The 21,003-nt window shown below is 36.8% G+C and overlaps 2 protein-coding genes across 5 annotated transcripts in view; one reads left to right on the top strand and one right to left on the bottom strand.

Annotated features, from left to right (window-relative positions):
• The window catches only part of STX2 (syntaxin 2), a 70,360-nt gene extending 53,020 nt beyond the window's left edge, over nt 1–17,340 (bottom strand). For both annotated transcript variants that reach the window (XM_057414927.1, XM_057414926.1), the window contains exon 1: nt 17,331–17,340. The gene's annotated coding sequence lies outside the window, so the exon portion shown is untranslated. The remainder of the gene's footprint in view (nt 1–17,330) is intronic.
• ADGRD1 (adhesion G protein-coupled receptor D1) overlaps nt 1–21,003 on the top strand; it is a 140,521-nt gene that overhangs the window by 15,278 nt on the left and 104,240 nt on the right. For all 3 annotated transcript variants that reach the window (XM_057414921.1, XM_057414922.1, XM_057414920.1), the window contains 7 exons: nt 2,404–2,468; nt 3,240–3,395; nt 5,973–6,032; nt 6,887–7,004; nt 7,939–8,049; nt 9,765–9,840; nt 11,698–11,839. In XM_057414921.1, the coding sequence (XP_057270904.1) occupies nt 2,404–2,468; nt 3,240–3,395; nt 5,973–6,032; nt 6,887–7,004; nt 7,939–8,049; nt 9,765–9,840; nt 11,698–11,839 (728 nt within the window). The remainder of the gene's footprint in view (nt 1–2,403; nt 2,469–3,239; nt 3,396–5,972; nt 6,033–6,886; nt 7,005–7,938; nt 8,050–9,764; nt 9,841–11,697; nt 11,840–21,003) is intronic.

The raw sequence follows: 21,003 nt of genomic DNA, 5'->3' as shown, positions 1-21,003 counted from the left end.
GGAAATGAGAAAGTGTGTATGACTTCCAGGTTTGGTTATAGCAGTAAAATTATATAATTTTCTTTTTATTAAGAAAACCCATAAACTAGTTTACGTATAATTGAAGTAGCTGAGAAAGAAAACCCTCCACCTGGTATATAATGAAACAATTGCCATTTGCTTAGCTACACAAATAATACCAATTGCATTCAAATTTTTTATTTTTAAATCTTCTTATTTAAAAAATATTTCTATGAAAGTCTTTAGAAATTCTGGTTGTGAGAGGATTCATTTGATACAGCAAACGGCTTTAAAATATTAACAAAAGCATTCATAATGCTCTGATCATGTTGGAAAAATGCTTTTGATTTGGCTGCTGTATCTTTCACAACAATCTAGGGTTACTATAACACTACCCAACTCAAAGCTACCATAAATCACATCCTTTGATTTAGTGTAACTCAAGAAGAATGTTATGTTGCTAAACTCAAGAGCAGTAGATTTTCAAATTGACTTGATCTATCTACATGTGTTCCCTGTTTCACTGTCGGAGAAGTATGAGTTACATAAATACAAAGAGAACTGCCTTTTAACCCCTTGAATTCTTGTGAGCTCACAGCAGCCATCCTCTGCAGCGTTCCATGCTCCCAACTTCACTCTAACAAATAATCAAGGCATCATGGAAAGCTCTTTCCACAAATGCAAATCTTATTCAGAACTCCGGTTTCTACTTCTTTTCCTCTGTACTTTGGTTTGGAAGGAGTCTTATTGCAGCTCAAAATATCTGTTAGCTGAGTGTTTGTAGCTAGCTTTTGAAACACTGGAGGAAGTTTTTTTTTTTTTCTTCTCTTACATCTCTAGTTCACAGCTTTTCAGGGTCATCTGGAACTATAAGTTTTCTGTGAAAAATAAATTTCTAGCTGCTTAATGGACAACGAAGCTTGATGTGTATTTTCTACGAGCTTAGGGATTAAAACATAAAGGGATGCCAAGTATTTCCCTAAGTGTGATGAATTTCAAGCCAATATTACTTGAAAGTGCTCAGGTGATTTGGAACACTTGAGAAATGTCGAAATTTTTTACATTTTCCTTCCAAGTAGTGGACTGTTCAGATCTTACAAGATTTCCAATTCAAGCAATGAAGTGAATATTACAATGCTAATCAACATGGCAAATAAAAGTTATTCTTTATCTGTTTACTGACTTTGGAGGACTTAAAGCACAATTGAAGCTGGACTTACGTGGTTTGACATCAGAAACTTAATAGGACAGCCTGTTTTTTAATAGGATGGGTAATCATGCTCCTTTTTTGGATCCATGAGAAAAACGTGTCCTGTGTATGCAACTTCTGGTTTGTTGTGCTGAAACAGCATACTCGTGGCAAATGTAAATTCTTGGTAAGGCCTAGAATAGAAGAAAATTTTCATTCCTCTCACAAAAGGCCAATTAAATCCCTTTGCATGGAAATGAATCGATATTATTAAGTGGAACAACTGGAAACCGCCCAAAATAGAGTTTATTCTTTTTGCCATGACAAATCATTTATGACATGCTCATCTAGTAATTTTCTAGGGATATTGTGCTTTTATGTGACATTGATTAGTAAAGCTATCTGATTAATATTGTTATTATCTGATTAATAGTGACCTCACTGTTGCTTGAAATCAGCTGAGAACGCATGACAGAGATATTAACTATAACATGCTCCGACTACTAATGGAGGTTGTGTTTTGACCATTTACTTGCTCTATGCAAAACTGGCATGCCCCAAAAGCTTTAGTATACCAGCATTGGTACCTACGGTATTTGATTTGAGGGTGCCTTAGTTTTGCTGCAAGCTAAGTATTGCCATTGGCTTTGAATAGTTCTTATAGGTTATCTTTTTTTCTTAATGTGGAAATGTTTTTCTAGTCATGGGTGTGATTTTTTTATTTGGCACTTAGTCAATTTAGGCTTAAGATATAAGTAAAAATTAACATTTGGAGATCATAGCTGAGACCTGAGTCTCATTTTTTCTGGTGTATGTTCCAATCCCAGTTTCTCATATATAGAAATACAGCAAGGTCATGTATGAAATTGTCAGAAGTGCCTACAGATTATAACTCATTTCTTATAAGAGGCAAGATTTTTCTTTTTTCTTTTGCCTAAATACTTTGCATAAATATTGGGGGAAGAGCTAGCAAAGGAAGATGGATGCCAGTGTTTTAATTGTACAGTTGTCCCTTTTCATTGAGATATGACACTTGCAATTTCCTGTTTGCAAACAAAGGTCTAAGTGTTTAAAATAAGTGTCAAACTGATGAATCACTACACAAAATGCTTTAAGCAAGCCTGTGTAGCTACAGTACCGCACATAAGTAAAATGCATGGGACGGCACATACCAGATTTATTAACACTTGTATTTGTGTATGTGTTTTCCCCAGGTGTGCAAGTTCTGCTTTCTTCAACACTTCCATGGTCTGTGATGACAACCACTACAAAGCCTGTGGTAAGACAGTCCTCAGAATTCTTTTCTATACTGTCCGAATGTGTATATTTTACAGAGCCTCCTCACTTAACTAGTTTCATTAATGGCACTTATTTTAGTATCCAGTTATAAATACTTCCAGATACGCATAGAGAGAACTTTTAGTGACTGTGGGCAGAGTCAGTACAGAGCTTCTAATGTAAAACAAAGGGAATTAATTGATAAAAATACTATCTATATTAGAAAATATTTGTATTTCTATAATAGAAAAAAAATTAACATTTCAGAAGTGTTTCATTGATCTTTGAAGATACAGGCCATCCAAAACTATGTTGTGAACATTTCCTCTTGTTTCCTTTAAAATTAGAAAAAAATCTCACCCCATAACAAAATTTGTTTTCATCTGTTCAGTAAATGTGTAATGAAAACTGTTAATTTTTCATATGCAGAATACAATTAGCTGTGATCAGCCTACGTGCAATTAGCTGTTGCAGTGTATTTTCTCTTTATTGCTATCTGCAGTGTCAAAGTTCTATTAGTTTTCTTCTTGCTCACAGAGGCTTTCAGGAAACCATAGTAGATAGGACCTGAACTGCTAACAGAAATATTAAATTTTGGCTGTTTATCCTGTCTGTCTGTTTATCTGTGTGTTTTCCTTGTCGCTTGGCTTCTGTAGCCTCCTAGATCATCCTCCCCCACAGCAGTCTGCTATGCTTCAAACTCCCTTTTGGGCTAAAACAATTAACCACCTCCATATAGAATAATTTCTGATGAGTTGTATCTCTCTTGTAGCTCTCTACTAATGCCTATCGTCCCATCATAACAAATCTCACTGAGGAGAGAGGGAACTTCCGCTCCCCTGACACCATGCTGGCCTACCTGGAGAACATGTCCTTCAGCTTGCCCAACAAATCCTTGTCAGAAAGTACTGCTCTGAGCCTAACAGAGGTAAGTGTTTTTCACATCTATGTGTGGAGCCAGAAATTTCTCCAGAACCCTGAAATTTCTCCAGAAGCTGGAATTTCAACTGCAGCTTCAAAAGTTTTTGGCGATTGCAGAAAAAACATGTGAAAAAAGTGGTAGCTATTTTAAGGAGTAGCAGAAGGTGAATTTCAACCAGAGAAAATAGTTCAAATTTCTTGGGGATATTACCGAATGCATTGGGCCTATTTCTACAAGACGCTGTAGTCAGAGTAATGACAGAAGCAAAAAGGAAGCATACATAAGCTGATAGCAAGCTGTTTCAATCTGGCCCTGGTTACCTGCCCAAGTATAATCTTTTAACATTTTATCTTTTTGATTCACTTTCTTATCACTTATCTTTCTTATCTTTTTTGAGTCACTTTAACCTTAGAAGGTTAAAATTTACTAATTACTGCTGTCTGCCCAACCTTCCATTGGCATTTATGGCCTCTGTAGTAAGCAGAGGCAAGTCATGCCTCTCCTCTGACTTCTCTTTCACCAAGTCATACACTTCTTTTTCTGGACTTGAAGGGTCAGAGGCATGCATCCTGCTCTGCCAGGTCTGGAAGTGAGAAACTGTGGGAGGGTGCCTGTCTATGCTGGTGGTGTTCCTAGCTTTTGTGAGTCAATAGCTTTATCTTGCACAGGTTTCCAGTCACAGCCAGGACTCCTGTGAAGACATATTTCAGATCTCCCCTGAAACTGGTTCCTGGGAAGATAAGGTCCCAAGCTTAGCTGAGTTATTTTTGTTTAAACTAGTCCACAAAGTGTGTGCATGGGGAAGGTGTTTTCAGCAGTCTGAGCTGAGGACAAGAGGTCAGTTTTCTGCTAAGGTAAAGTAAGCTTTCTGTAAAAGGATGGGCATCTAATTCCATGATTTCAGCAGGCTAGAAACCTATTATTACAATAATCAGCTCTGGCCTCACTGGTGATTGTTGCTTTAAGCCTGTGGTAACACTACGGTGACAAGGATTATTTACTCAGGCAAACAATATAAATAAATTCTTTTGAAAACTACATGGACAGCAATTGATAGTTTGTGTTAAAAGCTTAGCATTTGCAAACTGTAAAGCTTGGATTTCGTGGATCAGTTAGATATGTTGCAAAAACCCTTCTAAAAAGCTCTAATACATTGTTTCCTTTTGCTCTAAATTGAAAATGGAGCATCATCCTGTCACATATCATACCTGTTTCCCACATCATTTCAGTTGCCATTTTGTTGCTCATTCAAGCTATCTGATTCTGCTTTGTGTGCCATGAAAGTGATTTGCAGACAGAAATGTGGGACATGATTATCTTTAGCAAAGCTATTTTGGGAAGTAAAGACAAGAGAGTTCTGATCATACATGCAGACTCTGTCATTTGTCTGACTGATGGTTAGGCTTTGCATTGTCTGCAGCTAATTCCCTGAGAGACAGACACTGAGCCCACATGCTGCTTTCAGTAAAGTTATCTGTTCTGATTGTCATATGCCTCACAGCATGAGAAGATTTAAGTGATATGCAGTAAACTTTCTGATTACTGACACATATTCATTATGCATTGCTTCTGATAAATGTCATGTGTTTTCTGTAATAATGCTGCTTTGCTCAATAGCTCCCATGCTCCTGCTTTACCCCTTTCCAGTGTCTAACACACCTCTTTTGGAGTAACTCGGGATGCTATGACATGAAAAGAAATACTGAATGCTCTGGGCAGTCTGGGCTGGGTTCTGGGTTTTGGATAACTTCTGTACATGCCAGGTAGAATTCCATACTGAACGTCCGAGAGGGGCTGCATGGTTTGTGCTTCCCGAAAGTAAGCTCACGTAGTAAAGCTCTAGTACTGCCCTATATATTACAGTTTGTAAAATCATGCTCAGAAAACTCTTGCAGCTTTCTTCTCTGTTTCTTAATGGAACTTTTAGATATTTAATTGATGGTTTTAAGGCATTTAAACAGAAGTTTAAGCAGGAGATGTGGGTTTTGTTTGAGTTTTTTTGTTTGGTTGGTGGGTTTTGGGTGTGTTTTTTTTTTTGTGTGCTCTCTTCTCCTCCTGTTTGTCTTCAGCAGCGAGACCTCTTAGGACAGGGACTGTATCATGTTGAGCACTTGAACAGTGCCCACTAAGACAGATCTGGACCTCTAAACCAATTTTAACATGTAAAAGTTAAGCAGATAATAAATTGTACAAGTGATGTGACCCAGATATATACCAAATGCTGTTGATATATCTACTTCTCTAAGGCTGAAAGAGGTATTGATGTCGTATAAATTCAGATAAAATGGAGAATAATCTCACTTCAGTCTTAGTTCCAGTGTTGTCACCTCGGCTGTAGTTTAGTGATTGCAATTTGGGAGTTTCATAGTGGTGTTACTCTGAATAAATAAATTATTACTTTAGAATGTCACTGTACAGAACACAAGAGTGCTGGCAAGTGGAGATGAACCTGTGACTTGAATCAAAATGGGATTATAATCTTAAACCTAAGAAATTCATAGCAGATACCTGCCTTTGATCTTTACCAGGAGATGTAGTTGATAAATAAAGAATCAAATTAATACAGTTTTATTTATTTTTTAGGCATTTTTAAAAGTCATAGAAGACTTTATGTTATTGCCCAACTGGAGTGATGTACAAGAGGTAAGACAAGAGTTCAGCTGCATAATTTCACATGGATAGTAATGAAACTGTTTGCCTGCATTATTAATCTTGTTAAGACTTTTTTAGCAGTCTGACTGACTTACTTTCTCACATGTTACTTTCATATTTTCAGTAAAGAACCACAGACAGAACAATTACATCATTTTCTTTTATAACACGGTTTTGAGGGTTAAAATAAGGGAACTTTAACTGCTTCTGTTTCCACATATTTCACAATAAATGAAACAATTATATATAATAGAACAGATATTGTTGCTAAAGTGTTTAATAATTCCTTTTTTAGCACTGAACTTAGGTATTTAAAAGTTTATATTTGCTTTATAGATTGATATTTTCAATGCATATGAAATGTGTGGTAGTGCTTGCCTGTGTAGTGAATTGAAGCTTCGAAAGAGATTAAAACTAATATAGGAAAAACTAGCTTGTTTCAGTGTTCTTTCTCTTCTAGTGTGCCTTTTAGAGTGCAGAGAAATAGTTTCAGGAGGATCCCAGGAATTTCCTGAGGGATTTTTTTTTTCCAGTCTTAAGGGAACACAGTCTTCAGACCTCTTTTAAACTGAGAGGGAGAGATTAAAATAAATCAATGTCTCACTGAAGTCTAAAATGCTTTAAGACCAAAAGATAGCTAATTGGCTTAACTTTTTAGCCTAAAATTCTTGGGATGTGGCTTTGTATTGGGGACAATTTATGTGGAAAAGGTTGTAGAGAAAGTCACATTTGACTTTGGATGGTTGAACGATGGCGCACACTGGAATTCAACATGGCACCTTCATATTTTGTGCTATGAACTGCATTTTTTTTGTTGTAAAGCCTTCTATTTTATTTTCCTACAGACCTTTTACATATTTGGAAGTCTAATTCAAACTATTGACAGTGTGATGGCTCATATGACATGCAATCTGGATGAAAACTCCTTACCTTCAACTCTTGAGGGCACATCACCTGTGGCAGGTAGGATTTAGCAAGAGTGCTTTCTCTGGGCTGTATGGATGTCCTAAATGCTTCTGTGCTTCGTAGCCTGTCCTTTTCCCAACATTAAGGAGGAAATGAAAAAGGATAATTTCCTGTTTTGAATACAAAACAGTGTTTCAGTTGTAGAAATATGACTGTGCAGTTAGTCTACAGGTAATCTGCTCTGACTGTTCTTGAACTTCTTTGAGGTTACTGGGGAGGGGTTTAGCACATAAATTCTATGAAATCAATCTAGTAATACTGTACTAATAGGCAGTTAAAGGACCTAGAGCTCCTATGCAGCATTCCAAAGCTGCAGATATCTGAATGCTAAAAAAAAAATCTTAATTTTGAATGTTTCTGCAAGAGATTGCAAATAGTAGGAATAGTTTTGACCTTTTAGGATAGTTTTATTTTACTGCTGTTTAGTGTCCTAGCCCCCTAGTTTCATCAGTGTCTTTGGATGCTACAGGTAGCAAAGGTAATTTATCTGTCCTGGCATTCTGTTCTGACTTGCTGGGACCTGTGTGAGGGGGCAAATAATAAGCACTCACTAGTACCATTAATGTATGGTACGTACTTTCTTGAATACTGGCATTCTCAAATGGAGCAGTGGAGGTCTGAAATAATGTCTTCAAATGTCAGTGGAAGAGTGTGTTATCAATCTGCTTTGCTTGCCCTGGTAAGCTTAGCATTTGAGCATGGGTGAAGTGATCCATGGTATATTAACAATGTGCATACCACCTTCTCTGTCATAAAGGAGCTGGGTATAAAAGGCAATTTTATACCTGGGGAATTTACTCTATTTTTCTGAAAATACCTGGAGTTTTAAATTGAGGCCGCTGTACTAGCTATTAGGGAAATCTAGTTAAATAGTCAAGTAGGTTGTAGAGGCTATGTATTTAATCATATGTTTGTTTGGGCTATTACACAGATTACACCTTGATCAAGACTCATCCTCAGATGCTGAATTTGTCCCACTATCGATTTCCATCTCGAGGACAGAGTTATATTTCCATTCCCAGTGAAGCTTTTCATGAAAAAGGTAAAGGGAGGATTTAGAGGGAGGAGCGGAGTCATGCAAACAGGGTATCCATAAATGATTTTGCTTGAAAGCAGGTTTTTGCATGCTTTATTTTTTTCAAGTTACTAATCAGATTGCTGTTGATCATACTGGCTAGGAAGAAGCAGCAGCTGTCCTGTCATTTGAATGAATGATTGATGTAATAGAATTTTCATATTACTTGAATTAATCTTGAATAATAGAGCTGGGCCACAGATACTGAAGCTGTTTAATTTTGACATCTTTTTGCAGCAGAGAAGCCATAATTTCAAAAAAAACTCCACTTTTTTCATTATCTGAACTGGTTATTTTTCAGAAATTCCAAGGTGTCAACTCAGGTATTACTTACCCCTTCATGCAAAATCACTCTTAAAATGTTGTATAAGATTAAACTATAAAATGACAGGTTTAACCAACAGCAGCTACAGAAGTAGAATAAAGATGTAAAGTACAGTCAAGGCAAAAAGCAGGACTTGGAAATCCATACCTCAGCTAAAATTTAATACTCAAAATAATCTCAAAAGCAAGATATGGCAGAAATTGGAAGCTTTAGTCAACACCCTAAGATAACAATGTTTGAAGTTAATTATCTATGTTTTAATCAGGGATTGAAGGAGCCTATTAAAGAAAAGCATCTACTTGCGTCCTCAAATCTTTGAAAATCTGATTTATATGCCCTAAATTCCAGCCCATGGAATTTACACTGCAGAGACTTTTCTGCAGTTTCCTGTGTTGAAGGGAAGTTGGTCCTTATTCAGAAAGTGCAAAGTTAGCTGCAAATAAGCTGCAGTGAGAAATACTTTAATAACTACTGAACTGCCTACCTGATTTGTGGTGGCAGCCTTGTTTCTTAGCACTGGCAGGGGGCTCTAGCTGGAGACTTCACTGCAGGTGCTTTGAGGCTGCAATAACTATAATGGCAAACCAACTTGTAATGTCAAAAATAGCATGTGAGAGGACTTTTTTTTTCCTTTCCCACTTAAAGTTTCCTTCAGAACATAATTGTGCTTGGTACCGTGAAATGAGCTAGCCCATTAAATTTTAACTTTTTCTCAGCTAAAGCTCACTGTGAGTACTTCACCCCTCAGGCCACACTTCTGCACTGTCTGATCTAATGTAAAAATTTATTATTTCACTTTAAATAGTTGACACTATAAACACTTGGAACCCAGCAATAGGGATAGTAAAAGACATCTGTGTGGCTGACACTTAGAAAATACATGTCTGTCTCTTCACTCAGATGCTGGAGAACCCATAAATATTTGGAATGCAGGCAGCAAATAGATGACCAAAGTGGAAACTAGTCACCCATGTTTGAGTTTCATAAACTGCCAGTTAATGTAGGTGGTTGCAAAGTAGCTTTGAGATTGCTGTGGCTACCATTGAGACATACTCTGCTATGTCATGCGACCCTTTCTAGTGCTGTGTGGGAATTAATAATTGACACTGATTAACAACTTATTTTTGAAGTATAGTTGCACAGGGCAGGCATCCTTCTGTTGTGCTTTTGATGTCTCCTGTGCTGTACTGTAAGATATTAATACTTTTTCATTTGAAAGAATCATCAGAAATCTGCTACAGGAAAGACATGAAAATCTATAGGAGTCAAGGTTCTTAACATGGAGTTTCAGGTCTAGGAGAGAATTCTCTTGCTTAAACGGTTGCTCTGAGGAATAACCCCTGTTCCTTTTTCACAGCTTGGATTACCATTGTTGGCCTGCTTTACCACAATATGCATTATTTCTTTCATAATATCAACCCTATGGATACCAAGTAAGTACCTCAGACCCCTCATGCTGTAAGAGCTTATTTCCTTACCGATATACCTTTATAACAGTCATATTATCAACTATAAATTATGAGCCATAAGCCTGATTCTGCAATACTGAGGACATCTAGTCATTAACTAGAGAGAGATTAAAGCTTACATTAGATGTTTTATGTTGTAATAAAATAGATTCACATAGTGACATGTTTGTCTTTCTCTGTCTTCTCCATTTTTCAGATCTGGTATTAGAATTTCATAATTTTAATCTGTCTCATAAAAGGAAATTACATCTTTTCTCCTGACACATGTAAAGATAAAGTACTTAAATGAAACGGGCAAGAAAACATAACAACCCTTTTTAGATAGAATCTGAACACTAATCCTAGAAACCCGTAAGGTAATTTTATAACAAAAAAAATGCCAGGCAATGCTTTAAAGACCTCTTGTTTTAGATGCTGCATCAATGAAATTGTTAGCATATAAGATAAATGCAAAGCTGTATACTTCTCAGCAATGGAGTTTCCCAGGGAATTTTGCAAGGCCATTCATGTAAATCATTACACTTTCAAGTTAGTATGACTTTGTTTTTATTTGATCTTCACTGGGGTGTGTATATTAGTTTACACTTTCTCTCAGTCTTTTCCAGTCTCTTTTTCTGTTGTTTTTATGACAGTAGAAGGAAAGATGCAGCATCTCAGCTGTCACGGATTGCCTTCCTGTCTTTACATTTACTTAACATTGAGTCCTTCTATATATACTTAAACTTTTCAGTTTAACTTTGCAGTACCAAATTCTGTACTCAGATGAACAAATTCAGTTCACATGCTGGTTACTGGGTTTCTGATACTGATGTGTCAGAACTAAGAACTGGTGCTTGGGTTTGTGCTGAACAAGTTCTGTTTTATTTTACCTTGCTGAGGAACTGAATGAAGTTATTTTAATGTTTGACATGACTACCTTATTTTTTCTGAGAGGAAAATAAGAAACCATTGCAAAGTGGTGGCAGATGTAAATAAGGTGGTTTTTAATGCGATTTGCAAACTGATTATTCCCAGTGGTGTGCTATGTTTGAAAACGCATGCTGATGGTTAATTTGCCTTGGCTCATATTTCTCATAGTAAATACCATTCGTTCCCATAATCAAAAGGTAGATGACGGTGACCATTTTAATTCTGCAGTTTGTTACTAATAATTTAAAAAATTTTATCCTCCTTAGTTACTCTTAAATGTGCAAAAATACCAAAGTCATAAGTTTAAGCTGAAAGCAGAAATAAAAGGGTCCTTAGGTACTGCAAAATTACTTTAGCCTAGAAAAAAAGCATTACCTGGAAGATTAGTTTATCTGTTTGTGTCGTGACCTGACTTACTCTCTAATGAGCCATATTGGACATAATCGATTTATCAAAGTAAAGCTGTGAAATACTTCTAAATATATTCCTATGTGTATGTTTATATGCTTTATGTATGAGTTTATCTGTCTTAAACGCTAATATGTGTGTTTAATTAGACAGCATGAAACCCCTTCAAGTTTTCTTCTCACTTTGGTTGGTTAGTGTTTTCTTACATCCCTTACTTCATAGAATTCTTCCTAATTATCAAAGGCACTTTCAGCAAGGCTTATAAGTCTTTGCAAAAGAGGAGTAGAATGAAGGAGTACTTACAACTTCAAGTGCCCTAATGTCTAAAGATGTTCCCTATACTTTTTTGGTGTTGTTTCTAGTCCTGTAGCATCTTGTGGTGCCAGATTTTGCTGGAAATTCATTGACTTGAAAGGAAAAAGGAGGTTCTGTGTTAGTGGTGGTGTGGGTGAACTAGAAAAATGTGGTTGTTATACTTCCTTAATATATTTGTTTCTTCCCAAGGATTGCTGAAGCTACTGCCTATAAAGGTTATATGATCTCAGCAGCGAGTTACCTTATCTCTGTCAAAGTGGAACCTCTACCCAAGCTGTCCCACAGTCTGTCAGGATCTCCTCTTATTACCATCCAGCTCACCCACAAATTGGTAAGGCAAATGGTTCCATATTTTTAGTTGCAATTCAGATGGCATTTGTGACTACAGTATTATGTTTTTCCAACCATTGCGCTTCAGTGGCTTCAGTTTCCATCACTGCACAAGGCTGATCGGTGCACATGTTGAAAAAGGTGAAGTGACAGGTGTAGCTTTAGGCCTTTCTATATGTATTGTTCTGTGAATGTTTGTGCAGGCTACAGTAGGATGGTATAAATTACTGTTTTCTCATTAGAGCTTCCAAAACCAAGAATTCATTTATGGCTTTTGCTTTCGGTCTTAATCCCCATATTGCTGAGGTGTTTTTGAATATTTTCATGAATAAACCCAGAGAAAGTTCTCCTCCAAGGGCAGACACAAGTATGATGGGCAGAGCATCCCCTGGGATAGGAGTGGAGCAGTTCTAGTGTGAACTACCCTTTCTAGAGAGCAGAGCATTCTGAACCTAAGAAACAAGAGACAAGAAACACAAGAATCTGAAAAAAAATGGAGACAAATTTTATTGAAACTGACCAATTTTGATAAGACATTTCAATTTCACTAAATCAGCATATTCCAGTAAAAAACTGGAAAACTAGCTGATTTTGATTTGCTTTTGAAGAAGAAGGCATTTCTTTGTCTTGACAGAGGAATGGTGAGTAGTTGTGTGCAGCTCTCAGGTGCTGGCATGGGGCATGCAGCATCTGTGACCTACTTACAGCATTGAATGGAAATGGAAAAGAAAGATTTCAATTCTAAAATGTCTCATAGAAAACATCTCTCCTGAATATTTATTATATTTTTCTCTCAGTGGCTGTTCTCAAGCCAGTTTCTCTTCTTCCTGTTAAGCTTCTGATAAAGATGGAGTAGGCAACAGAAAACAAATACATGAAAAAACCCAAAGGCATAGAAATGAAAGGTGTTGTTTTGCTGACAGTTTTATAAACTAAGGACTCTTGTGAATGTCCCCAGTGGACTCTTAGAGGCGGGCACTTGGAAGGAAAGATTATTTTGCGTAGATCATTTATAAAATGTACTTTGCTTTATTTATTCAGGTACCTCCTCATGCTTTAGTATGATTACTTACTGGTAGGCTGTTAAGCAAACCTGTGTTGTGGTTTTTTTGTGTGTGTTTGTTTTTTTAATGCATGTTGGCTTTCGCTGTGAAGATCACTGAGGTCTTGGTGTACAGGCAGAAATTTTGTATCTAACAGCTGCCTCATACTCTTTTAATCGGTAGAATTGTGGTATGAATATGTCTAATGTATTTTGTTTATGATAGATACAGATTGACTGGTAGTTTCAGACTCTACCTACAGCAGTATGTGCTTTATATTGTGCATTAGAGGGGTGGCTGATTTCTCTTACAGAGCTCTTAACGCTATTTGTCAATGTGTTGATGGGCAGCCATCCATTATCCTCTGTGCTATTTATACAGCTACTTCCATTTTGAGGAATGTTCAGGTCTTACCGTGTTAACCCCTGTTCAGGTGTGACTTGGCTTTGGTCAGTGGTGGTTTTTAAATTGTATTTTATGTTTCGAAATCATTTTGGGAAATGGGGAAACTTATTCCATTGTGTTAACAGCACTGGAAAAGTAGCTTAGTGCTGTCTGAAATCAGTCCATAAATACATTTGTATTTGAAGTTCTGAGAGTTTTAACTATAAGGGGGAAGTATTTCTAAATGTAGTGAGCATGATCTTAAACTTTGTTCAATAAACTGTATGGAGGTAACAGCTGGGCTAGATTTTGCTCTTAGGCATACAACCCTGAAAGGAGATGGATAAAGCACAGAAGGTAACCCCTCTGAAAGGCAGAGGACTTGTCATTTCCTTACTCCCTCTGGTACTAATCTGCTACTGGCTTTTATATCTTATTAATTGTCAACATCCTGTTACTTGGATGAGAAAGCACAGGTCCTTTCTATCTTGCTAGATATTATTTCACTCTCTGAAGTGGATTCATTCAGTTGAGTATGATTGCTCATGAAATTAAAGTAGAATTTAAAATGTAAAAGAAATTCAGGGTTCAAGATCACTGTGTTAAAGCATGTACTCTAAAATGAAGAGTAAGTCAACCTATTTATCTAAGATTATGATCGAATGTAAAGACTAAAGCAAGAGCATAAAATCTGGTTTAGAAACCTGTTTCAGCCATTAAAATATTGCTTGTTTGCTTATGCTAATGAGAGAAACATTTGAAGTGGATACTGATCTCATTCTTATAGATTGTTCCACGTAATGTTCTCAGAGGAAAGTGTAGCAAGAAAAAGTAAAAAAAAACAGCAAGTCCAAACAAATGGCTTTTCTCTATTAAAATTTAAATTTGCGTCTGACTTTACTCAGTTGATTTGATAAAGTTATAGTTGCTCTGATGGCATCTACTGGATTTTACAAGTATGAAAATGCGAGGAGTGAAAGGAGAATAATGTGGTTTCTTATAGTGGTTGTAGTGATGCGTGGCCCAGCTTAATAACATCTTAATCCTTTTTTTTTTCTAGTGTGCATAGGAAAAGTGCCAGTCATTAAGTAACAGAAAACAAAAGGGTGTAAAATAAAACATGTCTATTTTAGGAAACGGTCACAAAGAGAATGTCTGTGAACTGAGTATCACCTCTTAAATCAAAACTTCACAGAGCATTTATCATTCCACAGCCTGACTTACTGTTAGTTAAATCTTCCCTTAAGCAAGGATACTCTGGGGTTCTCTGAAATGGTCTGCATTTTTTATATAGCTTTTGGGAGCTTGAGGTGATTAAATTCCTCTTTCTGTATGAAACATGAAGCAATACAAACCAATATTAATACCTAATCAATTAGGGAAGACTGCAGGGAGTATTTATAAATGGCTTGTTAATGCTTCCTTTTGCAGGAATTACCATGGGGCAGTGGGAAGAGTACACAGAAGAGAAGGGTGCCCAGCCTGTGGGACAGGCTGGAGGTCAAACTGGAGCTGGGAATTCTCCTCATGGTTAATATATACACTGTTGCTTTCATGGGTACAGGCACTAGGGAGAGCAGGCACTCCCCTCCATTGGAGGGGATGTAAAAAGAGGACGGTAGTAATTACAGCCATTAGGCTTTGATGTTCAGGCTTGAAGCTGAGTTCTCGTGGGACTAATTCTTTCTACTGACAGAAGAGGAAGAAAATCTTCTAGTCAAGCTTCTATTAGTGGAAAATGGCTTACTGACTTAAAATAGAAATTCTTGTGTATCAAGATGAAAAAGGCATCCGATTTTTTTTCACAGGATAAATATTTTACTTATTTAATTCTTATAAAGATTCCCTGTGGGTAGGACAGACATGTACATTTTGCTGCTTACAGTGTTATTTTTGTTTTAATTGTTACTATTCTAAACTTTTACTGTGCCACAATACCTGAAACTGGTCTTTCTGTTACTCTTTTTTGTTTTATCTTATGAAAATATTAACAGCTTTAGATGGCTTGTTTTGCAAGAAGACTACATCAAGGATTTAAAATAATGTTTTTACATAAGAACATTAAGTGATTGTTTTCTTCTTTCTGCCATTCTGAGGAATGCTTATCTGCTCTCTCTGTCCACTGTGTCCACTATTGTAACACAGTGACAAACCTGGGGATGAAAAGCAATTCTCATTTTCTTTCTCTGTAGATACAAGATAGCTTTCCTTGTGATATTATGGGATCATTGAGGCCCCTTTTGCTTGAGACTTTTTACATATTGAAGAATTACATTCCTAGATCTTCTTAGTGACTGTCACTTCCTTCCTGCTGCTTAGAGTACGAGATAAAGACGAGAGAGAACCCGTAGTACTTTGACACTGTAGGCTCAGATCTCTTGTTGTCACTCTGTTAAGCTCTTCTATTAATAATTGTATTTAAAATATGATTAAATATTTTATACTGTTGGTTCAAAGTTAGTCACACTACAGTAAACCTTTACCTGTGCCAAGGATGGGAAGCTTGTTCTGTGTGTGTACAAATTATTTTCTTTCTATACCTTACCTGAAAAACTATGTCAAAGGCTGTGATGCCAGAAAGTTATGTTCTTGACAGCTAGTGTTTCCTGTAATTGCAGCATATTCTATGTGAACACACATTTTCCTCTGAACTTACCTGCTCCCTCAGTATACCTTCTGGTTGGGTCAGGTTGTAGTATGTGGTAGTCTATGTTGTTCTATAGACTGGAACACTCTCAGCCCATCAAGGAGGATCAAAATGAAAGCAAGGTATATATTAAGATGATCAACCATACTAACTGTTGCTCATATTTAGCCAGTGGTATTACAGCTGAAAATGTGACTTCTGCATGAGTGTAAAGGTGTCAAGTTACATTAAAGACATATTTCTTGAATTATTTCTTCACAATAGGTTGTAGTATTCATTGTAATATAAGCATTTATCGGCAAAAAATTGTGTGAACTAAGCCTTCTAATAGGCAAAAGTTGATACAATAAGTTACAACAGTCAGTTGTTACTCAGGAACATTTTGGTAGAAGACACATTTTTTGTCTGATTTTTAAATTGATGATGCTCTGCTCTTCAGCAACTCTAGCTGATTTCTGTTATCTTTGTTGCCAAAGACAGTAGTTCATCCAACACCTTCAGTGTGTGTGGGATGATAAGACTGATGATAGTTTGCAGCTGAAGAAAGCTTAATCTCAACCCTTCCAGATGTTTTGGTATGAAGCAACAGTACATTTTGTAAAATGATTATCCTCAAAAAAATTGTTTCTCGCAAGAGGTTTTTCGTAGCAGGAGCAGCTAGAGAAGAACTAACATTTCATTTGTATGAGCCAAGAAATTCCAGCACAGGCAGAAATTCAGAGAAGATGAATGTCAAAGCTGAAACACAAATGCAACATACTCTGGCAAGTGTCAGAAGAGGCAACAGAGGGAGAAATGGTGTAGCCACTGACTGTTACATGCTGTGGGAGGGCCTTGCATGAAGAGTAGATGCAGACTGGAAATTCTTAATGTAGCTGGTTTCCCCAAATACAGTTAAGGCAAGTGCCACTGGAAAGACTTGTTTGATTTGGAGTGTGGGGGGGGAGCCCTTTGCTAAGTTACTACTGTAGCATTGTTCCATCTCATTCCTTTGCTCCATGTGGTTCATTTTAACAAACGTAGCACTTGGGGAGTTGTCTGCTTGACCATTAAGTCTTATCTTTCCTCCCATATTATTACACTGAATCATTCAAACAGCTGCTGCTTTCCTCATTTTTTTTTTGACCAACTAATCTCTTGATCATTTCTCTGCTTTTGCTCTTTTACTTTCTGCAATGGATGCTGCCCAGCAGAACCCCACAATGACTTGCTCACTAGAGTGCTTAGTCAGTGAAGCTTTATCAGCTTTTCCCGTTTAATCCCATTTCATATTCTGTTACACGACTTTCTTAAATCTCCAAAACCAGGAGTCATGTAAGAGCATCATTATTCATTATTGTAAGTGCAGCCTGCGTGTCTGGGAGGTGCTCTCTTGGGTACTACTTTGGAGATGGTAAAGTGCATGGAAGAGACAGAACTCGTCTCCTCGTAACTGTTCTCCCATGATGAAAAAGTGCTGGTAGTGCTCTTGCAGCTTCAGGAGACAGAGACAAGGTTAAGGAAAATTTTCATTAAGCTTTTGATAAGGTAGTGGAGCTCCAGCCTCTAAAAGGTACCTGAACATCATCGTACTCTCTTGTCTTTTGCCTGGCCAGCAGTGTGCTGTACCCCAAGCTTTGTTTAGTATTATTACTGGTAGGAAATTAAAATGGGAGTATGACCAGTTCCTGTTTCAACACAAATATTGGTGCTACCATGAGAGAGACAAATCAATATGCAGGCAATTTATTTTTATGGCAAGTTAAGTGTTGACTAATTTATATATCGATTGAGGAAAACCAATGACTTTTGCCCTCATCTGCAGAACAAAGGTATAATTTTTCACTGGATGGACTTTGCCAGTGAAATTTAAATAAAATCTTATGAAAACTGTGACTCTTAGAGTGTACCACAATTAAACAAAAAAATAAATAAAAATCCAGGTCTTCATAATTTAGAAAGCAAAGCAAAGTTCAGTACTTTGTTATGCAAGTTAAATCTTTGCTATAAGGAATACAGGAAATCCATTGAGTTCAAATGAGAGATAAACAAAGTTGCAGCTGATTTTTTTGTTCGTGGACAAAAATACAAGTAGTCATTACAATGATATACAGCATCTCTAACAATAAAGCAGTAGTTCTGTATTGTTAATGTTATTAGCAGAAACATTGCAGGACTTATTTTCTCATAGGAATCCATTCTGAAAACCTAGAAAAGCACAGGAACAAAAAATATAGATTTTTTTTTTTTATTAAGCACATTGAAGATTGCCTGCTATAAAAACCAGGATTGCACTGTAATAAGCTCAAATTCATAGATGGTTTCATTTCCATGTCAGAACAAACTTAAGCCTTTGGAGGCACAATACTTCCCTGTGTATCAGTCATTTGTCATGAAACAAGTCCTCAAGATTTCTTTGTAAATGAGTTATTTGCCTTTGAGGTGGATATTACAAGAGGAGTGAGGCCATCATGAAGTTATTGGATGATTTTGGAATTATGCAAGTGAAGTTTTCTTTCAGTTTGAATTTAGTTGCTGACTTTTATTTTTTGGATATGTGGGTAACTTTATATGCCAGCTTCCACTTAGTCTATCTATAAAATTACCTCTTTCTTAAAGAAAATAACCACTGGTGACTGGAACAGAGTTATCAATCTACAGCAAAAAGCATCTGCTTTTCCTCTTACAAATTTCTGCTTGCAAGGGACAGTGCACCAGCAGTTGGAAGTCAGTCAATACCAAGCAATAAAGTTTGAAAAATCTTGCTGACTTTAAACCCCAAACTGAATCCCACAGTCATCCTATTTAACAGAACTGCAGCATCTTATGCTGCTTCACACTCTGCCTGTGATTGAACATTCGTCACAGGAGGAGAAGGGAAAATTAGAGGGTTTATATTTGATGTGATCAAATCTGGCCCAGTGATGTAGAGTTCTGTTGCAGATGTGAACACAATTTTTAAATTTGATTTGATTCCTCTTGTTTAAGCTCCTCATCAGTGACTGCATCCTCAAAGCATCCTTGCATGTGGTAGTGGATTATAGCAAGAGTTGTGCTACATTTAAGGAACTCTCAGGGTTTCTGCTATAAAACAGATTTCTTTGTACAGTGTTAATACAGATATATATGTATTTAAATGTTATGAAAAAAGTTACTGGAAAGCCAACATTCAGATGTTACTTGCTTTTATGTTTAAAATCATAAACAGAAATGTAAGAATAACGTACCACCAGTCTCTAATCCCCCACTGTGAACATGGGTCCTGTAAAATCTCTCTTGATGAGGTCAAGCTGTTTTGAAGTGGCAGAAATAAACTGCAGCATTTAAAATGGCAAGAAGCTGGATTTAGAACCAAAATGCCCAAATTATTTCTGACCCTATTTAAAAATATATATATAATTTTGCCGATTGAGAACTTGAAATTCACTACAGTCAGACAGTTGGAGGGAGCGTGTTTTCAAAACTGTTTTGTAAAGAGATACATTAAATATAAAGGGTAAAATTCAAATTTAGTTACAACCGGTAGTAGAACTGCTGACTTCCATGGGGCCAAGCTTTCAGTCCTCACGCAAATGGTGATCTAATTGGCACAACTCCATTCTTCATTATTCATAACAATTTGGAGACATAGAATCAATTCCACAGAGTAAAAATGCAGATATTTTTTTGATAGTTTGTCTGTCGATTATGCTGGCAGCCAGTGGTTTTTAGTGAATAGAAATCTAATGCTAATGCATTGCTGTCTCCCCATTAGTAACATCTTAAATAACCTTATAGAAGCAAAAGAAGGAAGGACTTGGCAGATATTCAGGACCCATTGACTGAACTCTAGAGAGGTTTAACTCTGTCTTCCAGACAAGGAAGACTAGCTTCCAGGCAAGTTGTTGTGGTGTTTAAGAAAGATGTTGTTGTCTGTTTCCCTTGATTTGTAATTTTGATCCATCACATTACAGCTGAGTTACGTTGTCTGGATTTATAATGGAAGTCTTACACACAGTGGTAAGCTTTAAGATCTAGGTTTTCCTACACTAATTTTCTTACTGTATTTTCACATATGGCAAGAATTAAAATAGACAAGACCCGTGTCCCTAAGTGCTGAGAATTGCTCTTAAGGCAGTTTTCTGTCTCTAATATCTTATGTGTATCTCAGAAAGGCAGTTTCCACAATACCACTTGTTGTAGAGTTAAGTGGGACAGTGTTATGAGGAATACAGCTCTGTGTACAAATATCTTCTGAAAATGTAAAGTTCTGTCAGCACTTACATTTAAGTAGTTAACAAGTAGAAAGCTCACTACAAAATTTCTCGCTAGGTATTTCAGCTGAGGTGCCATCTGCAACTATATTTTAATCCGCTTTTTTTTTGTATTGCTTTTAGTCGTAAGGGATCTGAGTAACCTGTTGTACATTCTCTTTTAGATAGTTTGGTGTAACAGTTGCTGGTTTGTTTTTTTTTTGTACCAGTGGCAAGTTCAAAACGTTAGGGCTAAGTGTTGAGGGAACTGAGCTACTTTCATTAATTCTGTGTGGTTTGATCTTGCTCATGCTCTTTGCCTTTTAGATTGTGGGTTCACATTTCTCACTTGCCAGTCCAAGACATTATCACATGCTTGTATTCCAAGTTCCTAGATTTCTGGCATTTCTGCCCATGTCTGTGAAACCTCTTAAGCTTGTGGGAATAATTTATATGGCATGAATGACCAATATTTAAATGCATATAAACAAATGATGCTTTACTCAGAAACTGGTAAATATACTAGATCTATTTTTGTGCTCCTGAGTTATACACTGCTGCCTTGGAAACATACGTCAAAATGTACTAAAAATGATAAGTTAATGAAAGGCTAACTGTTGTGAAGATGGGACATGTTTTTAAATGAATACATCCTTTTTCACATACTGCGGTTTAGAAAAGTGCTGTGGAAAAGCTCTAGGGTATTTGTTTTACCTCACGAATCAGTTCTGGGTTTTTTGGAGAGGGGCTGTCCAAATGAGTACAAGATCTAGAAGGATATATGGATGGTAATAGGAAAATTCAGATGTACTTGTCAAGCTTTTTGACCATGAAGCTCCTCTGTGTTGGCTGTCAGTTAAGAGGGATCTGACTAGGAATT

Source organism: Pezoporus wallicus, unplaced genomic scaffold (genome assembly GCF_028554395.1).
Source record: "Pezoporus wallicus isolate ANWC-B61680 ecotype Strahan unplaced genomic scaffold, APGP_CSIRO_Pwel_v1 contig_8047, whole genome shotgun sequence".
NCBI classification, from domain to species: Eukaryota; Metazoa; Chordata; class Aves; order Psittaciformes; family Psittacidae; genus Pezoporus; species Pezoporus wallicus.
The sequence above is the reverse complement of the archived record's forward strand: the minus strand, read 5'-3'. Positions and strand labels throughout refer to the sequence as shown.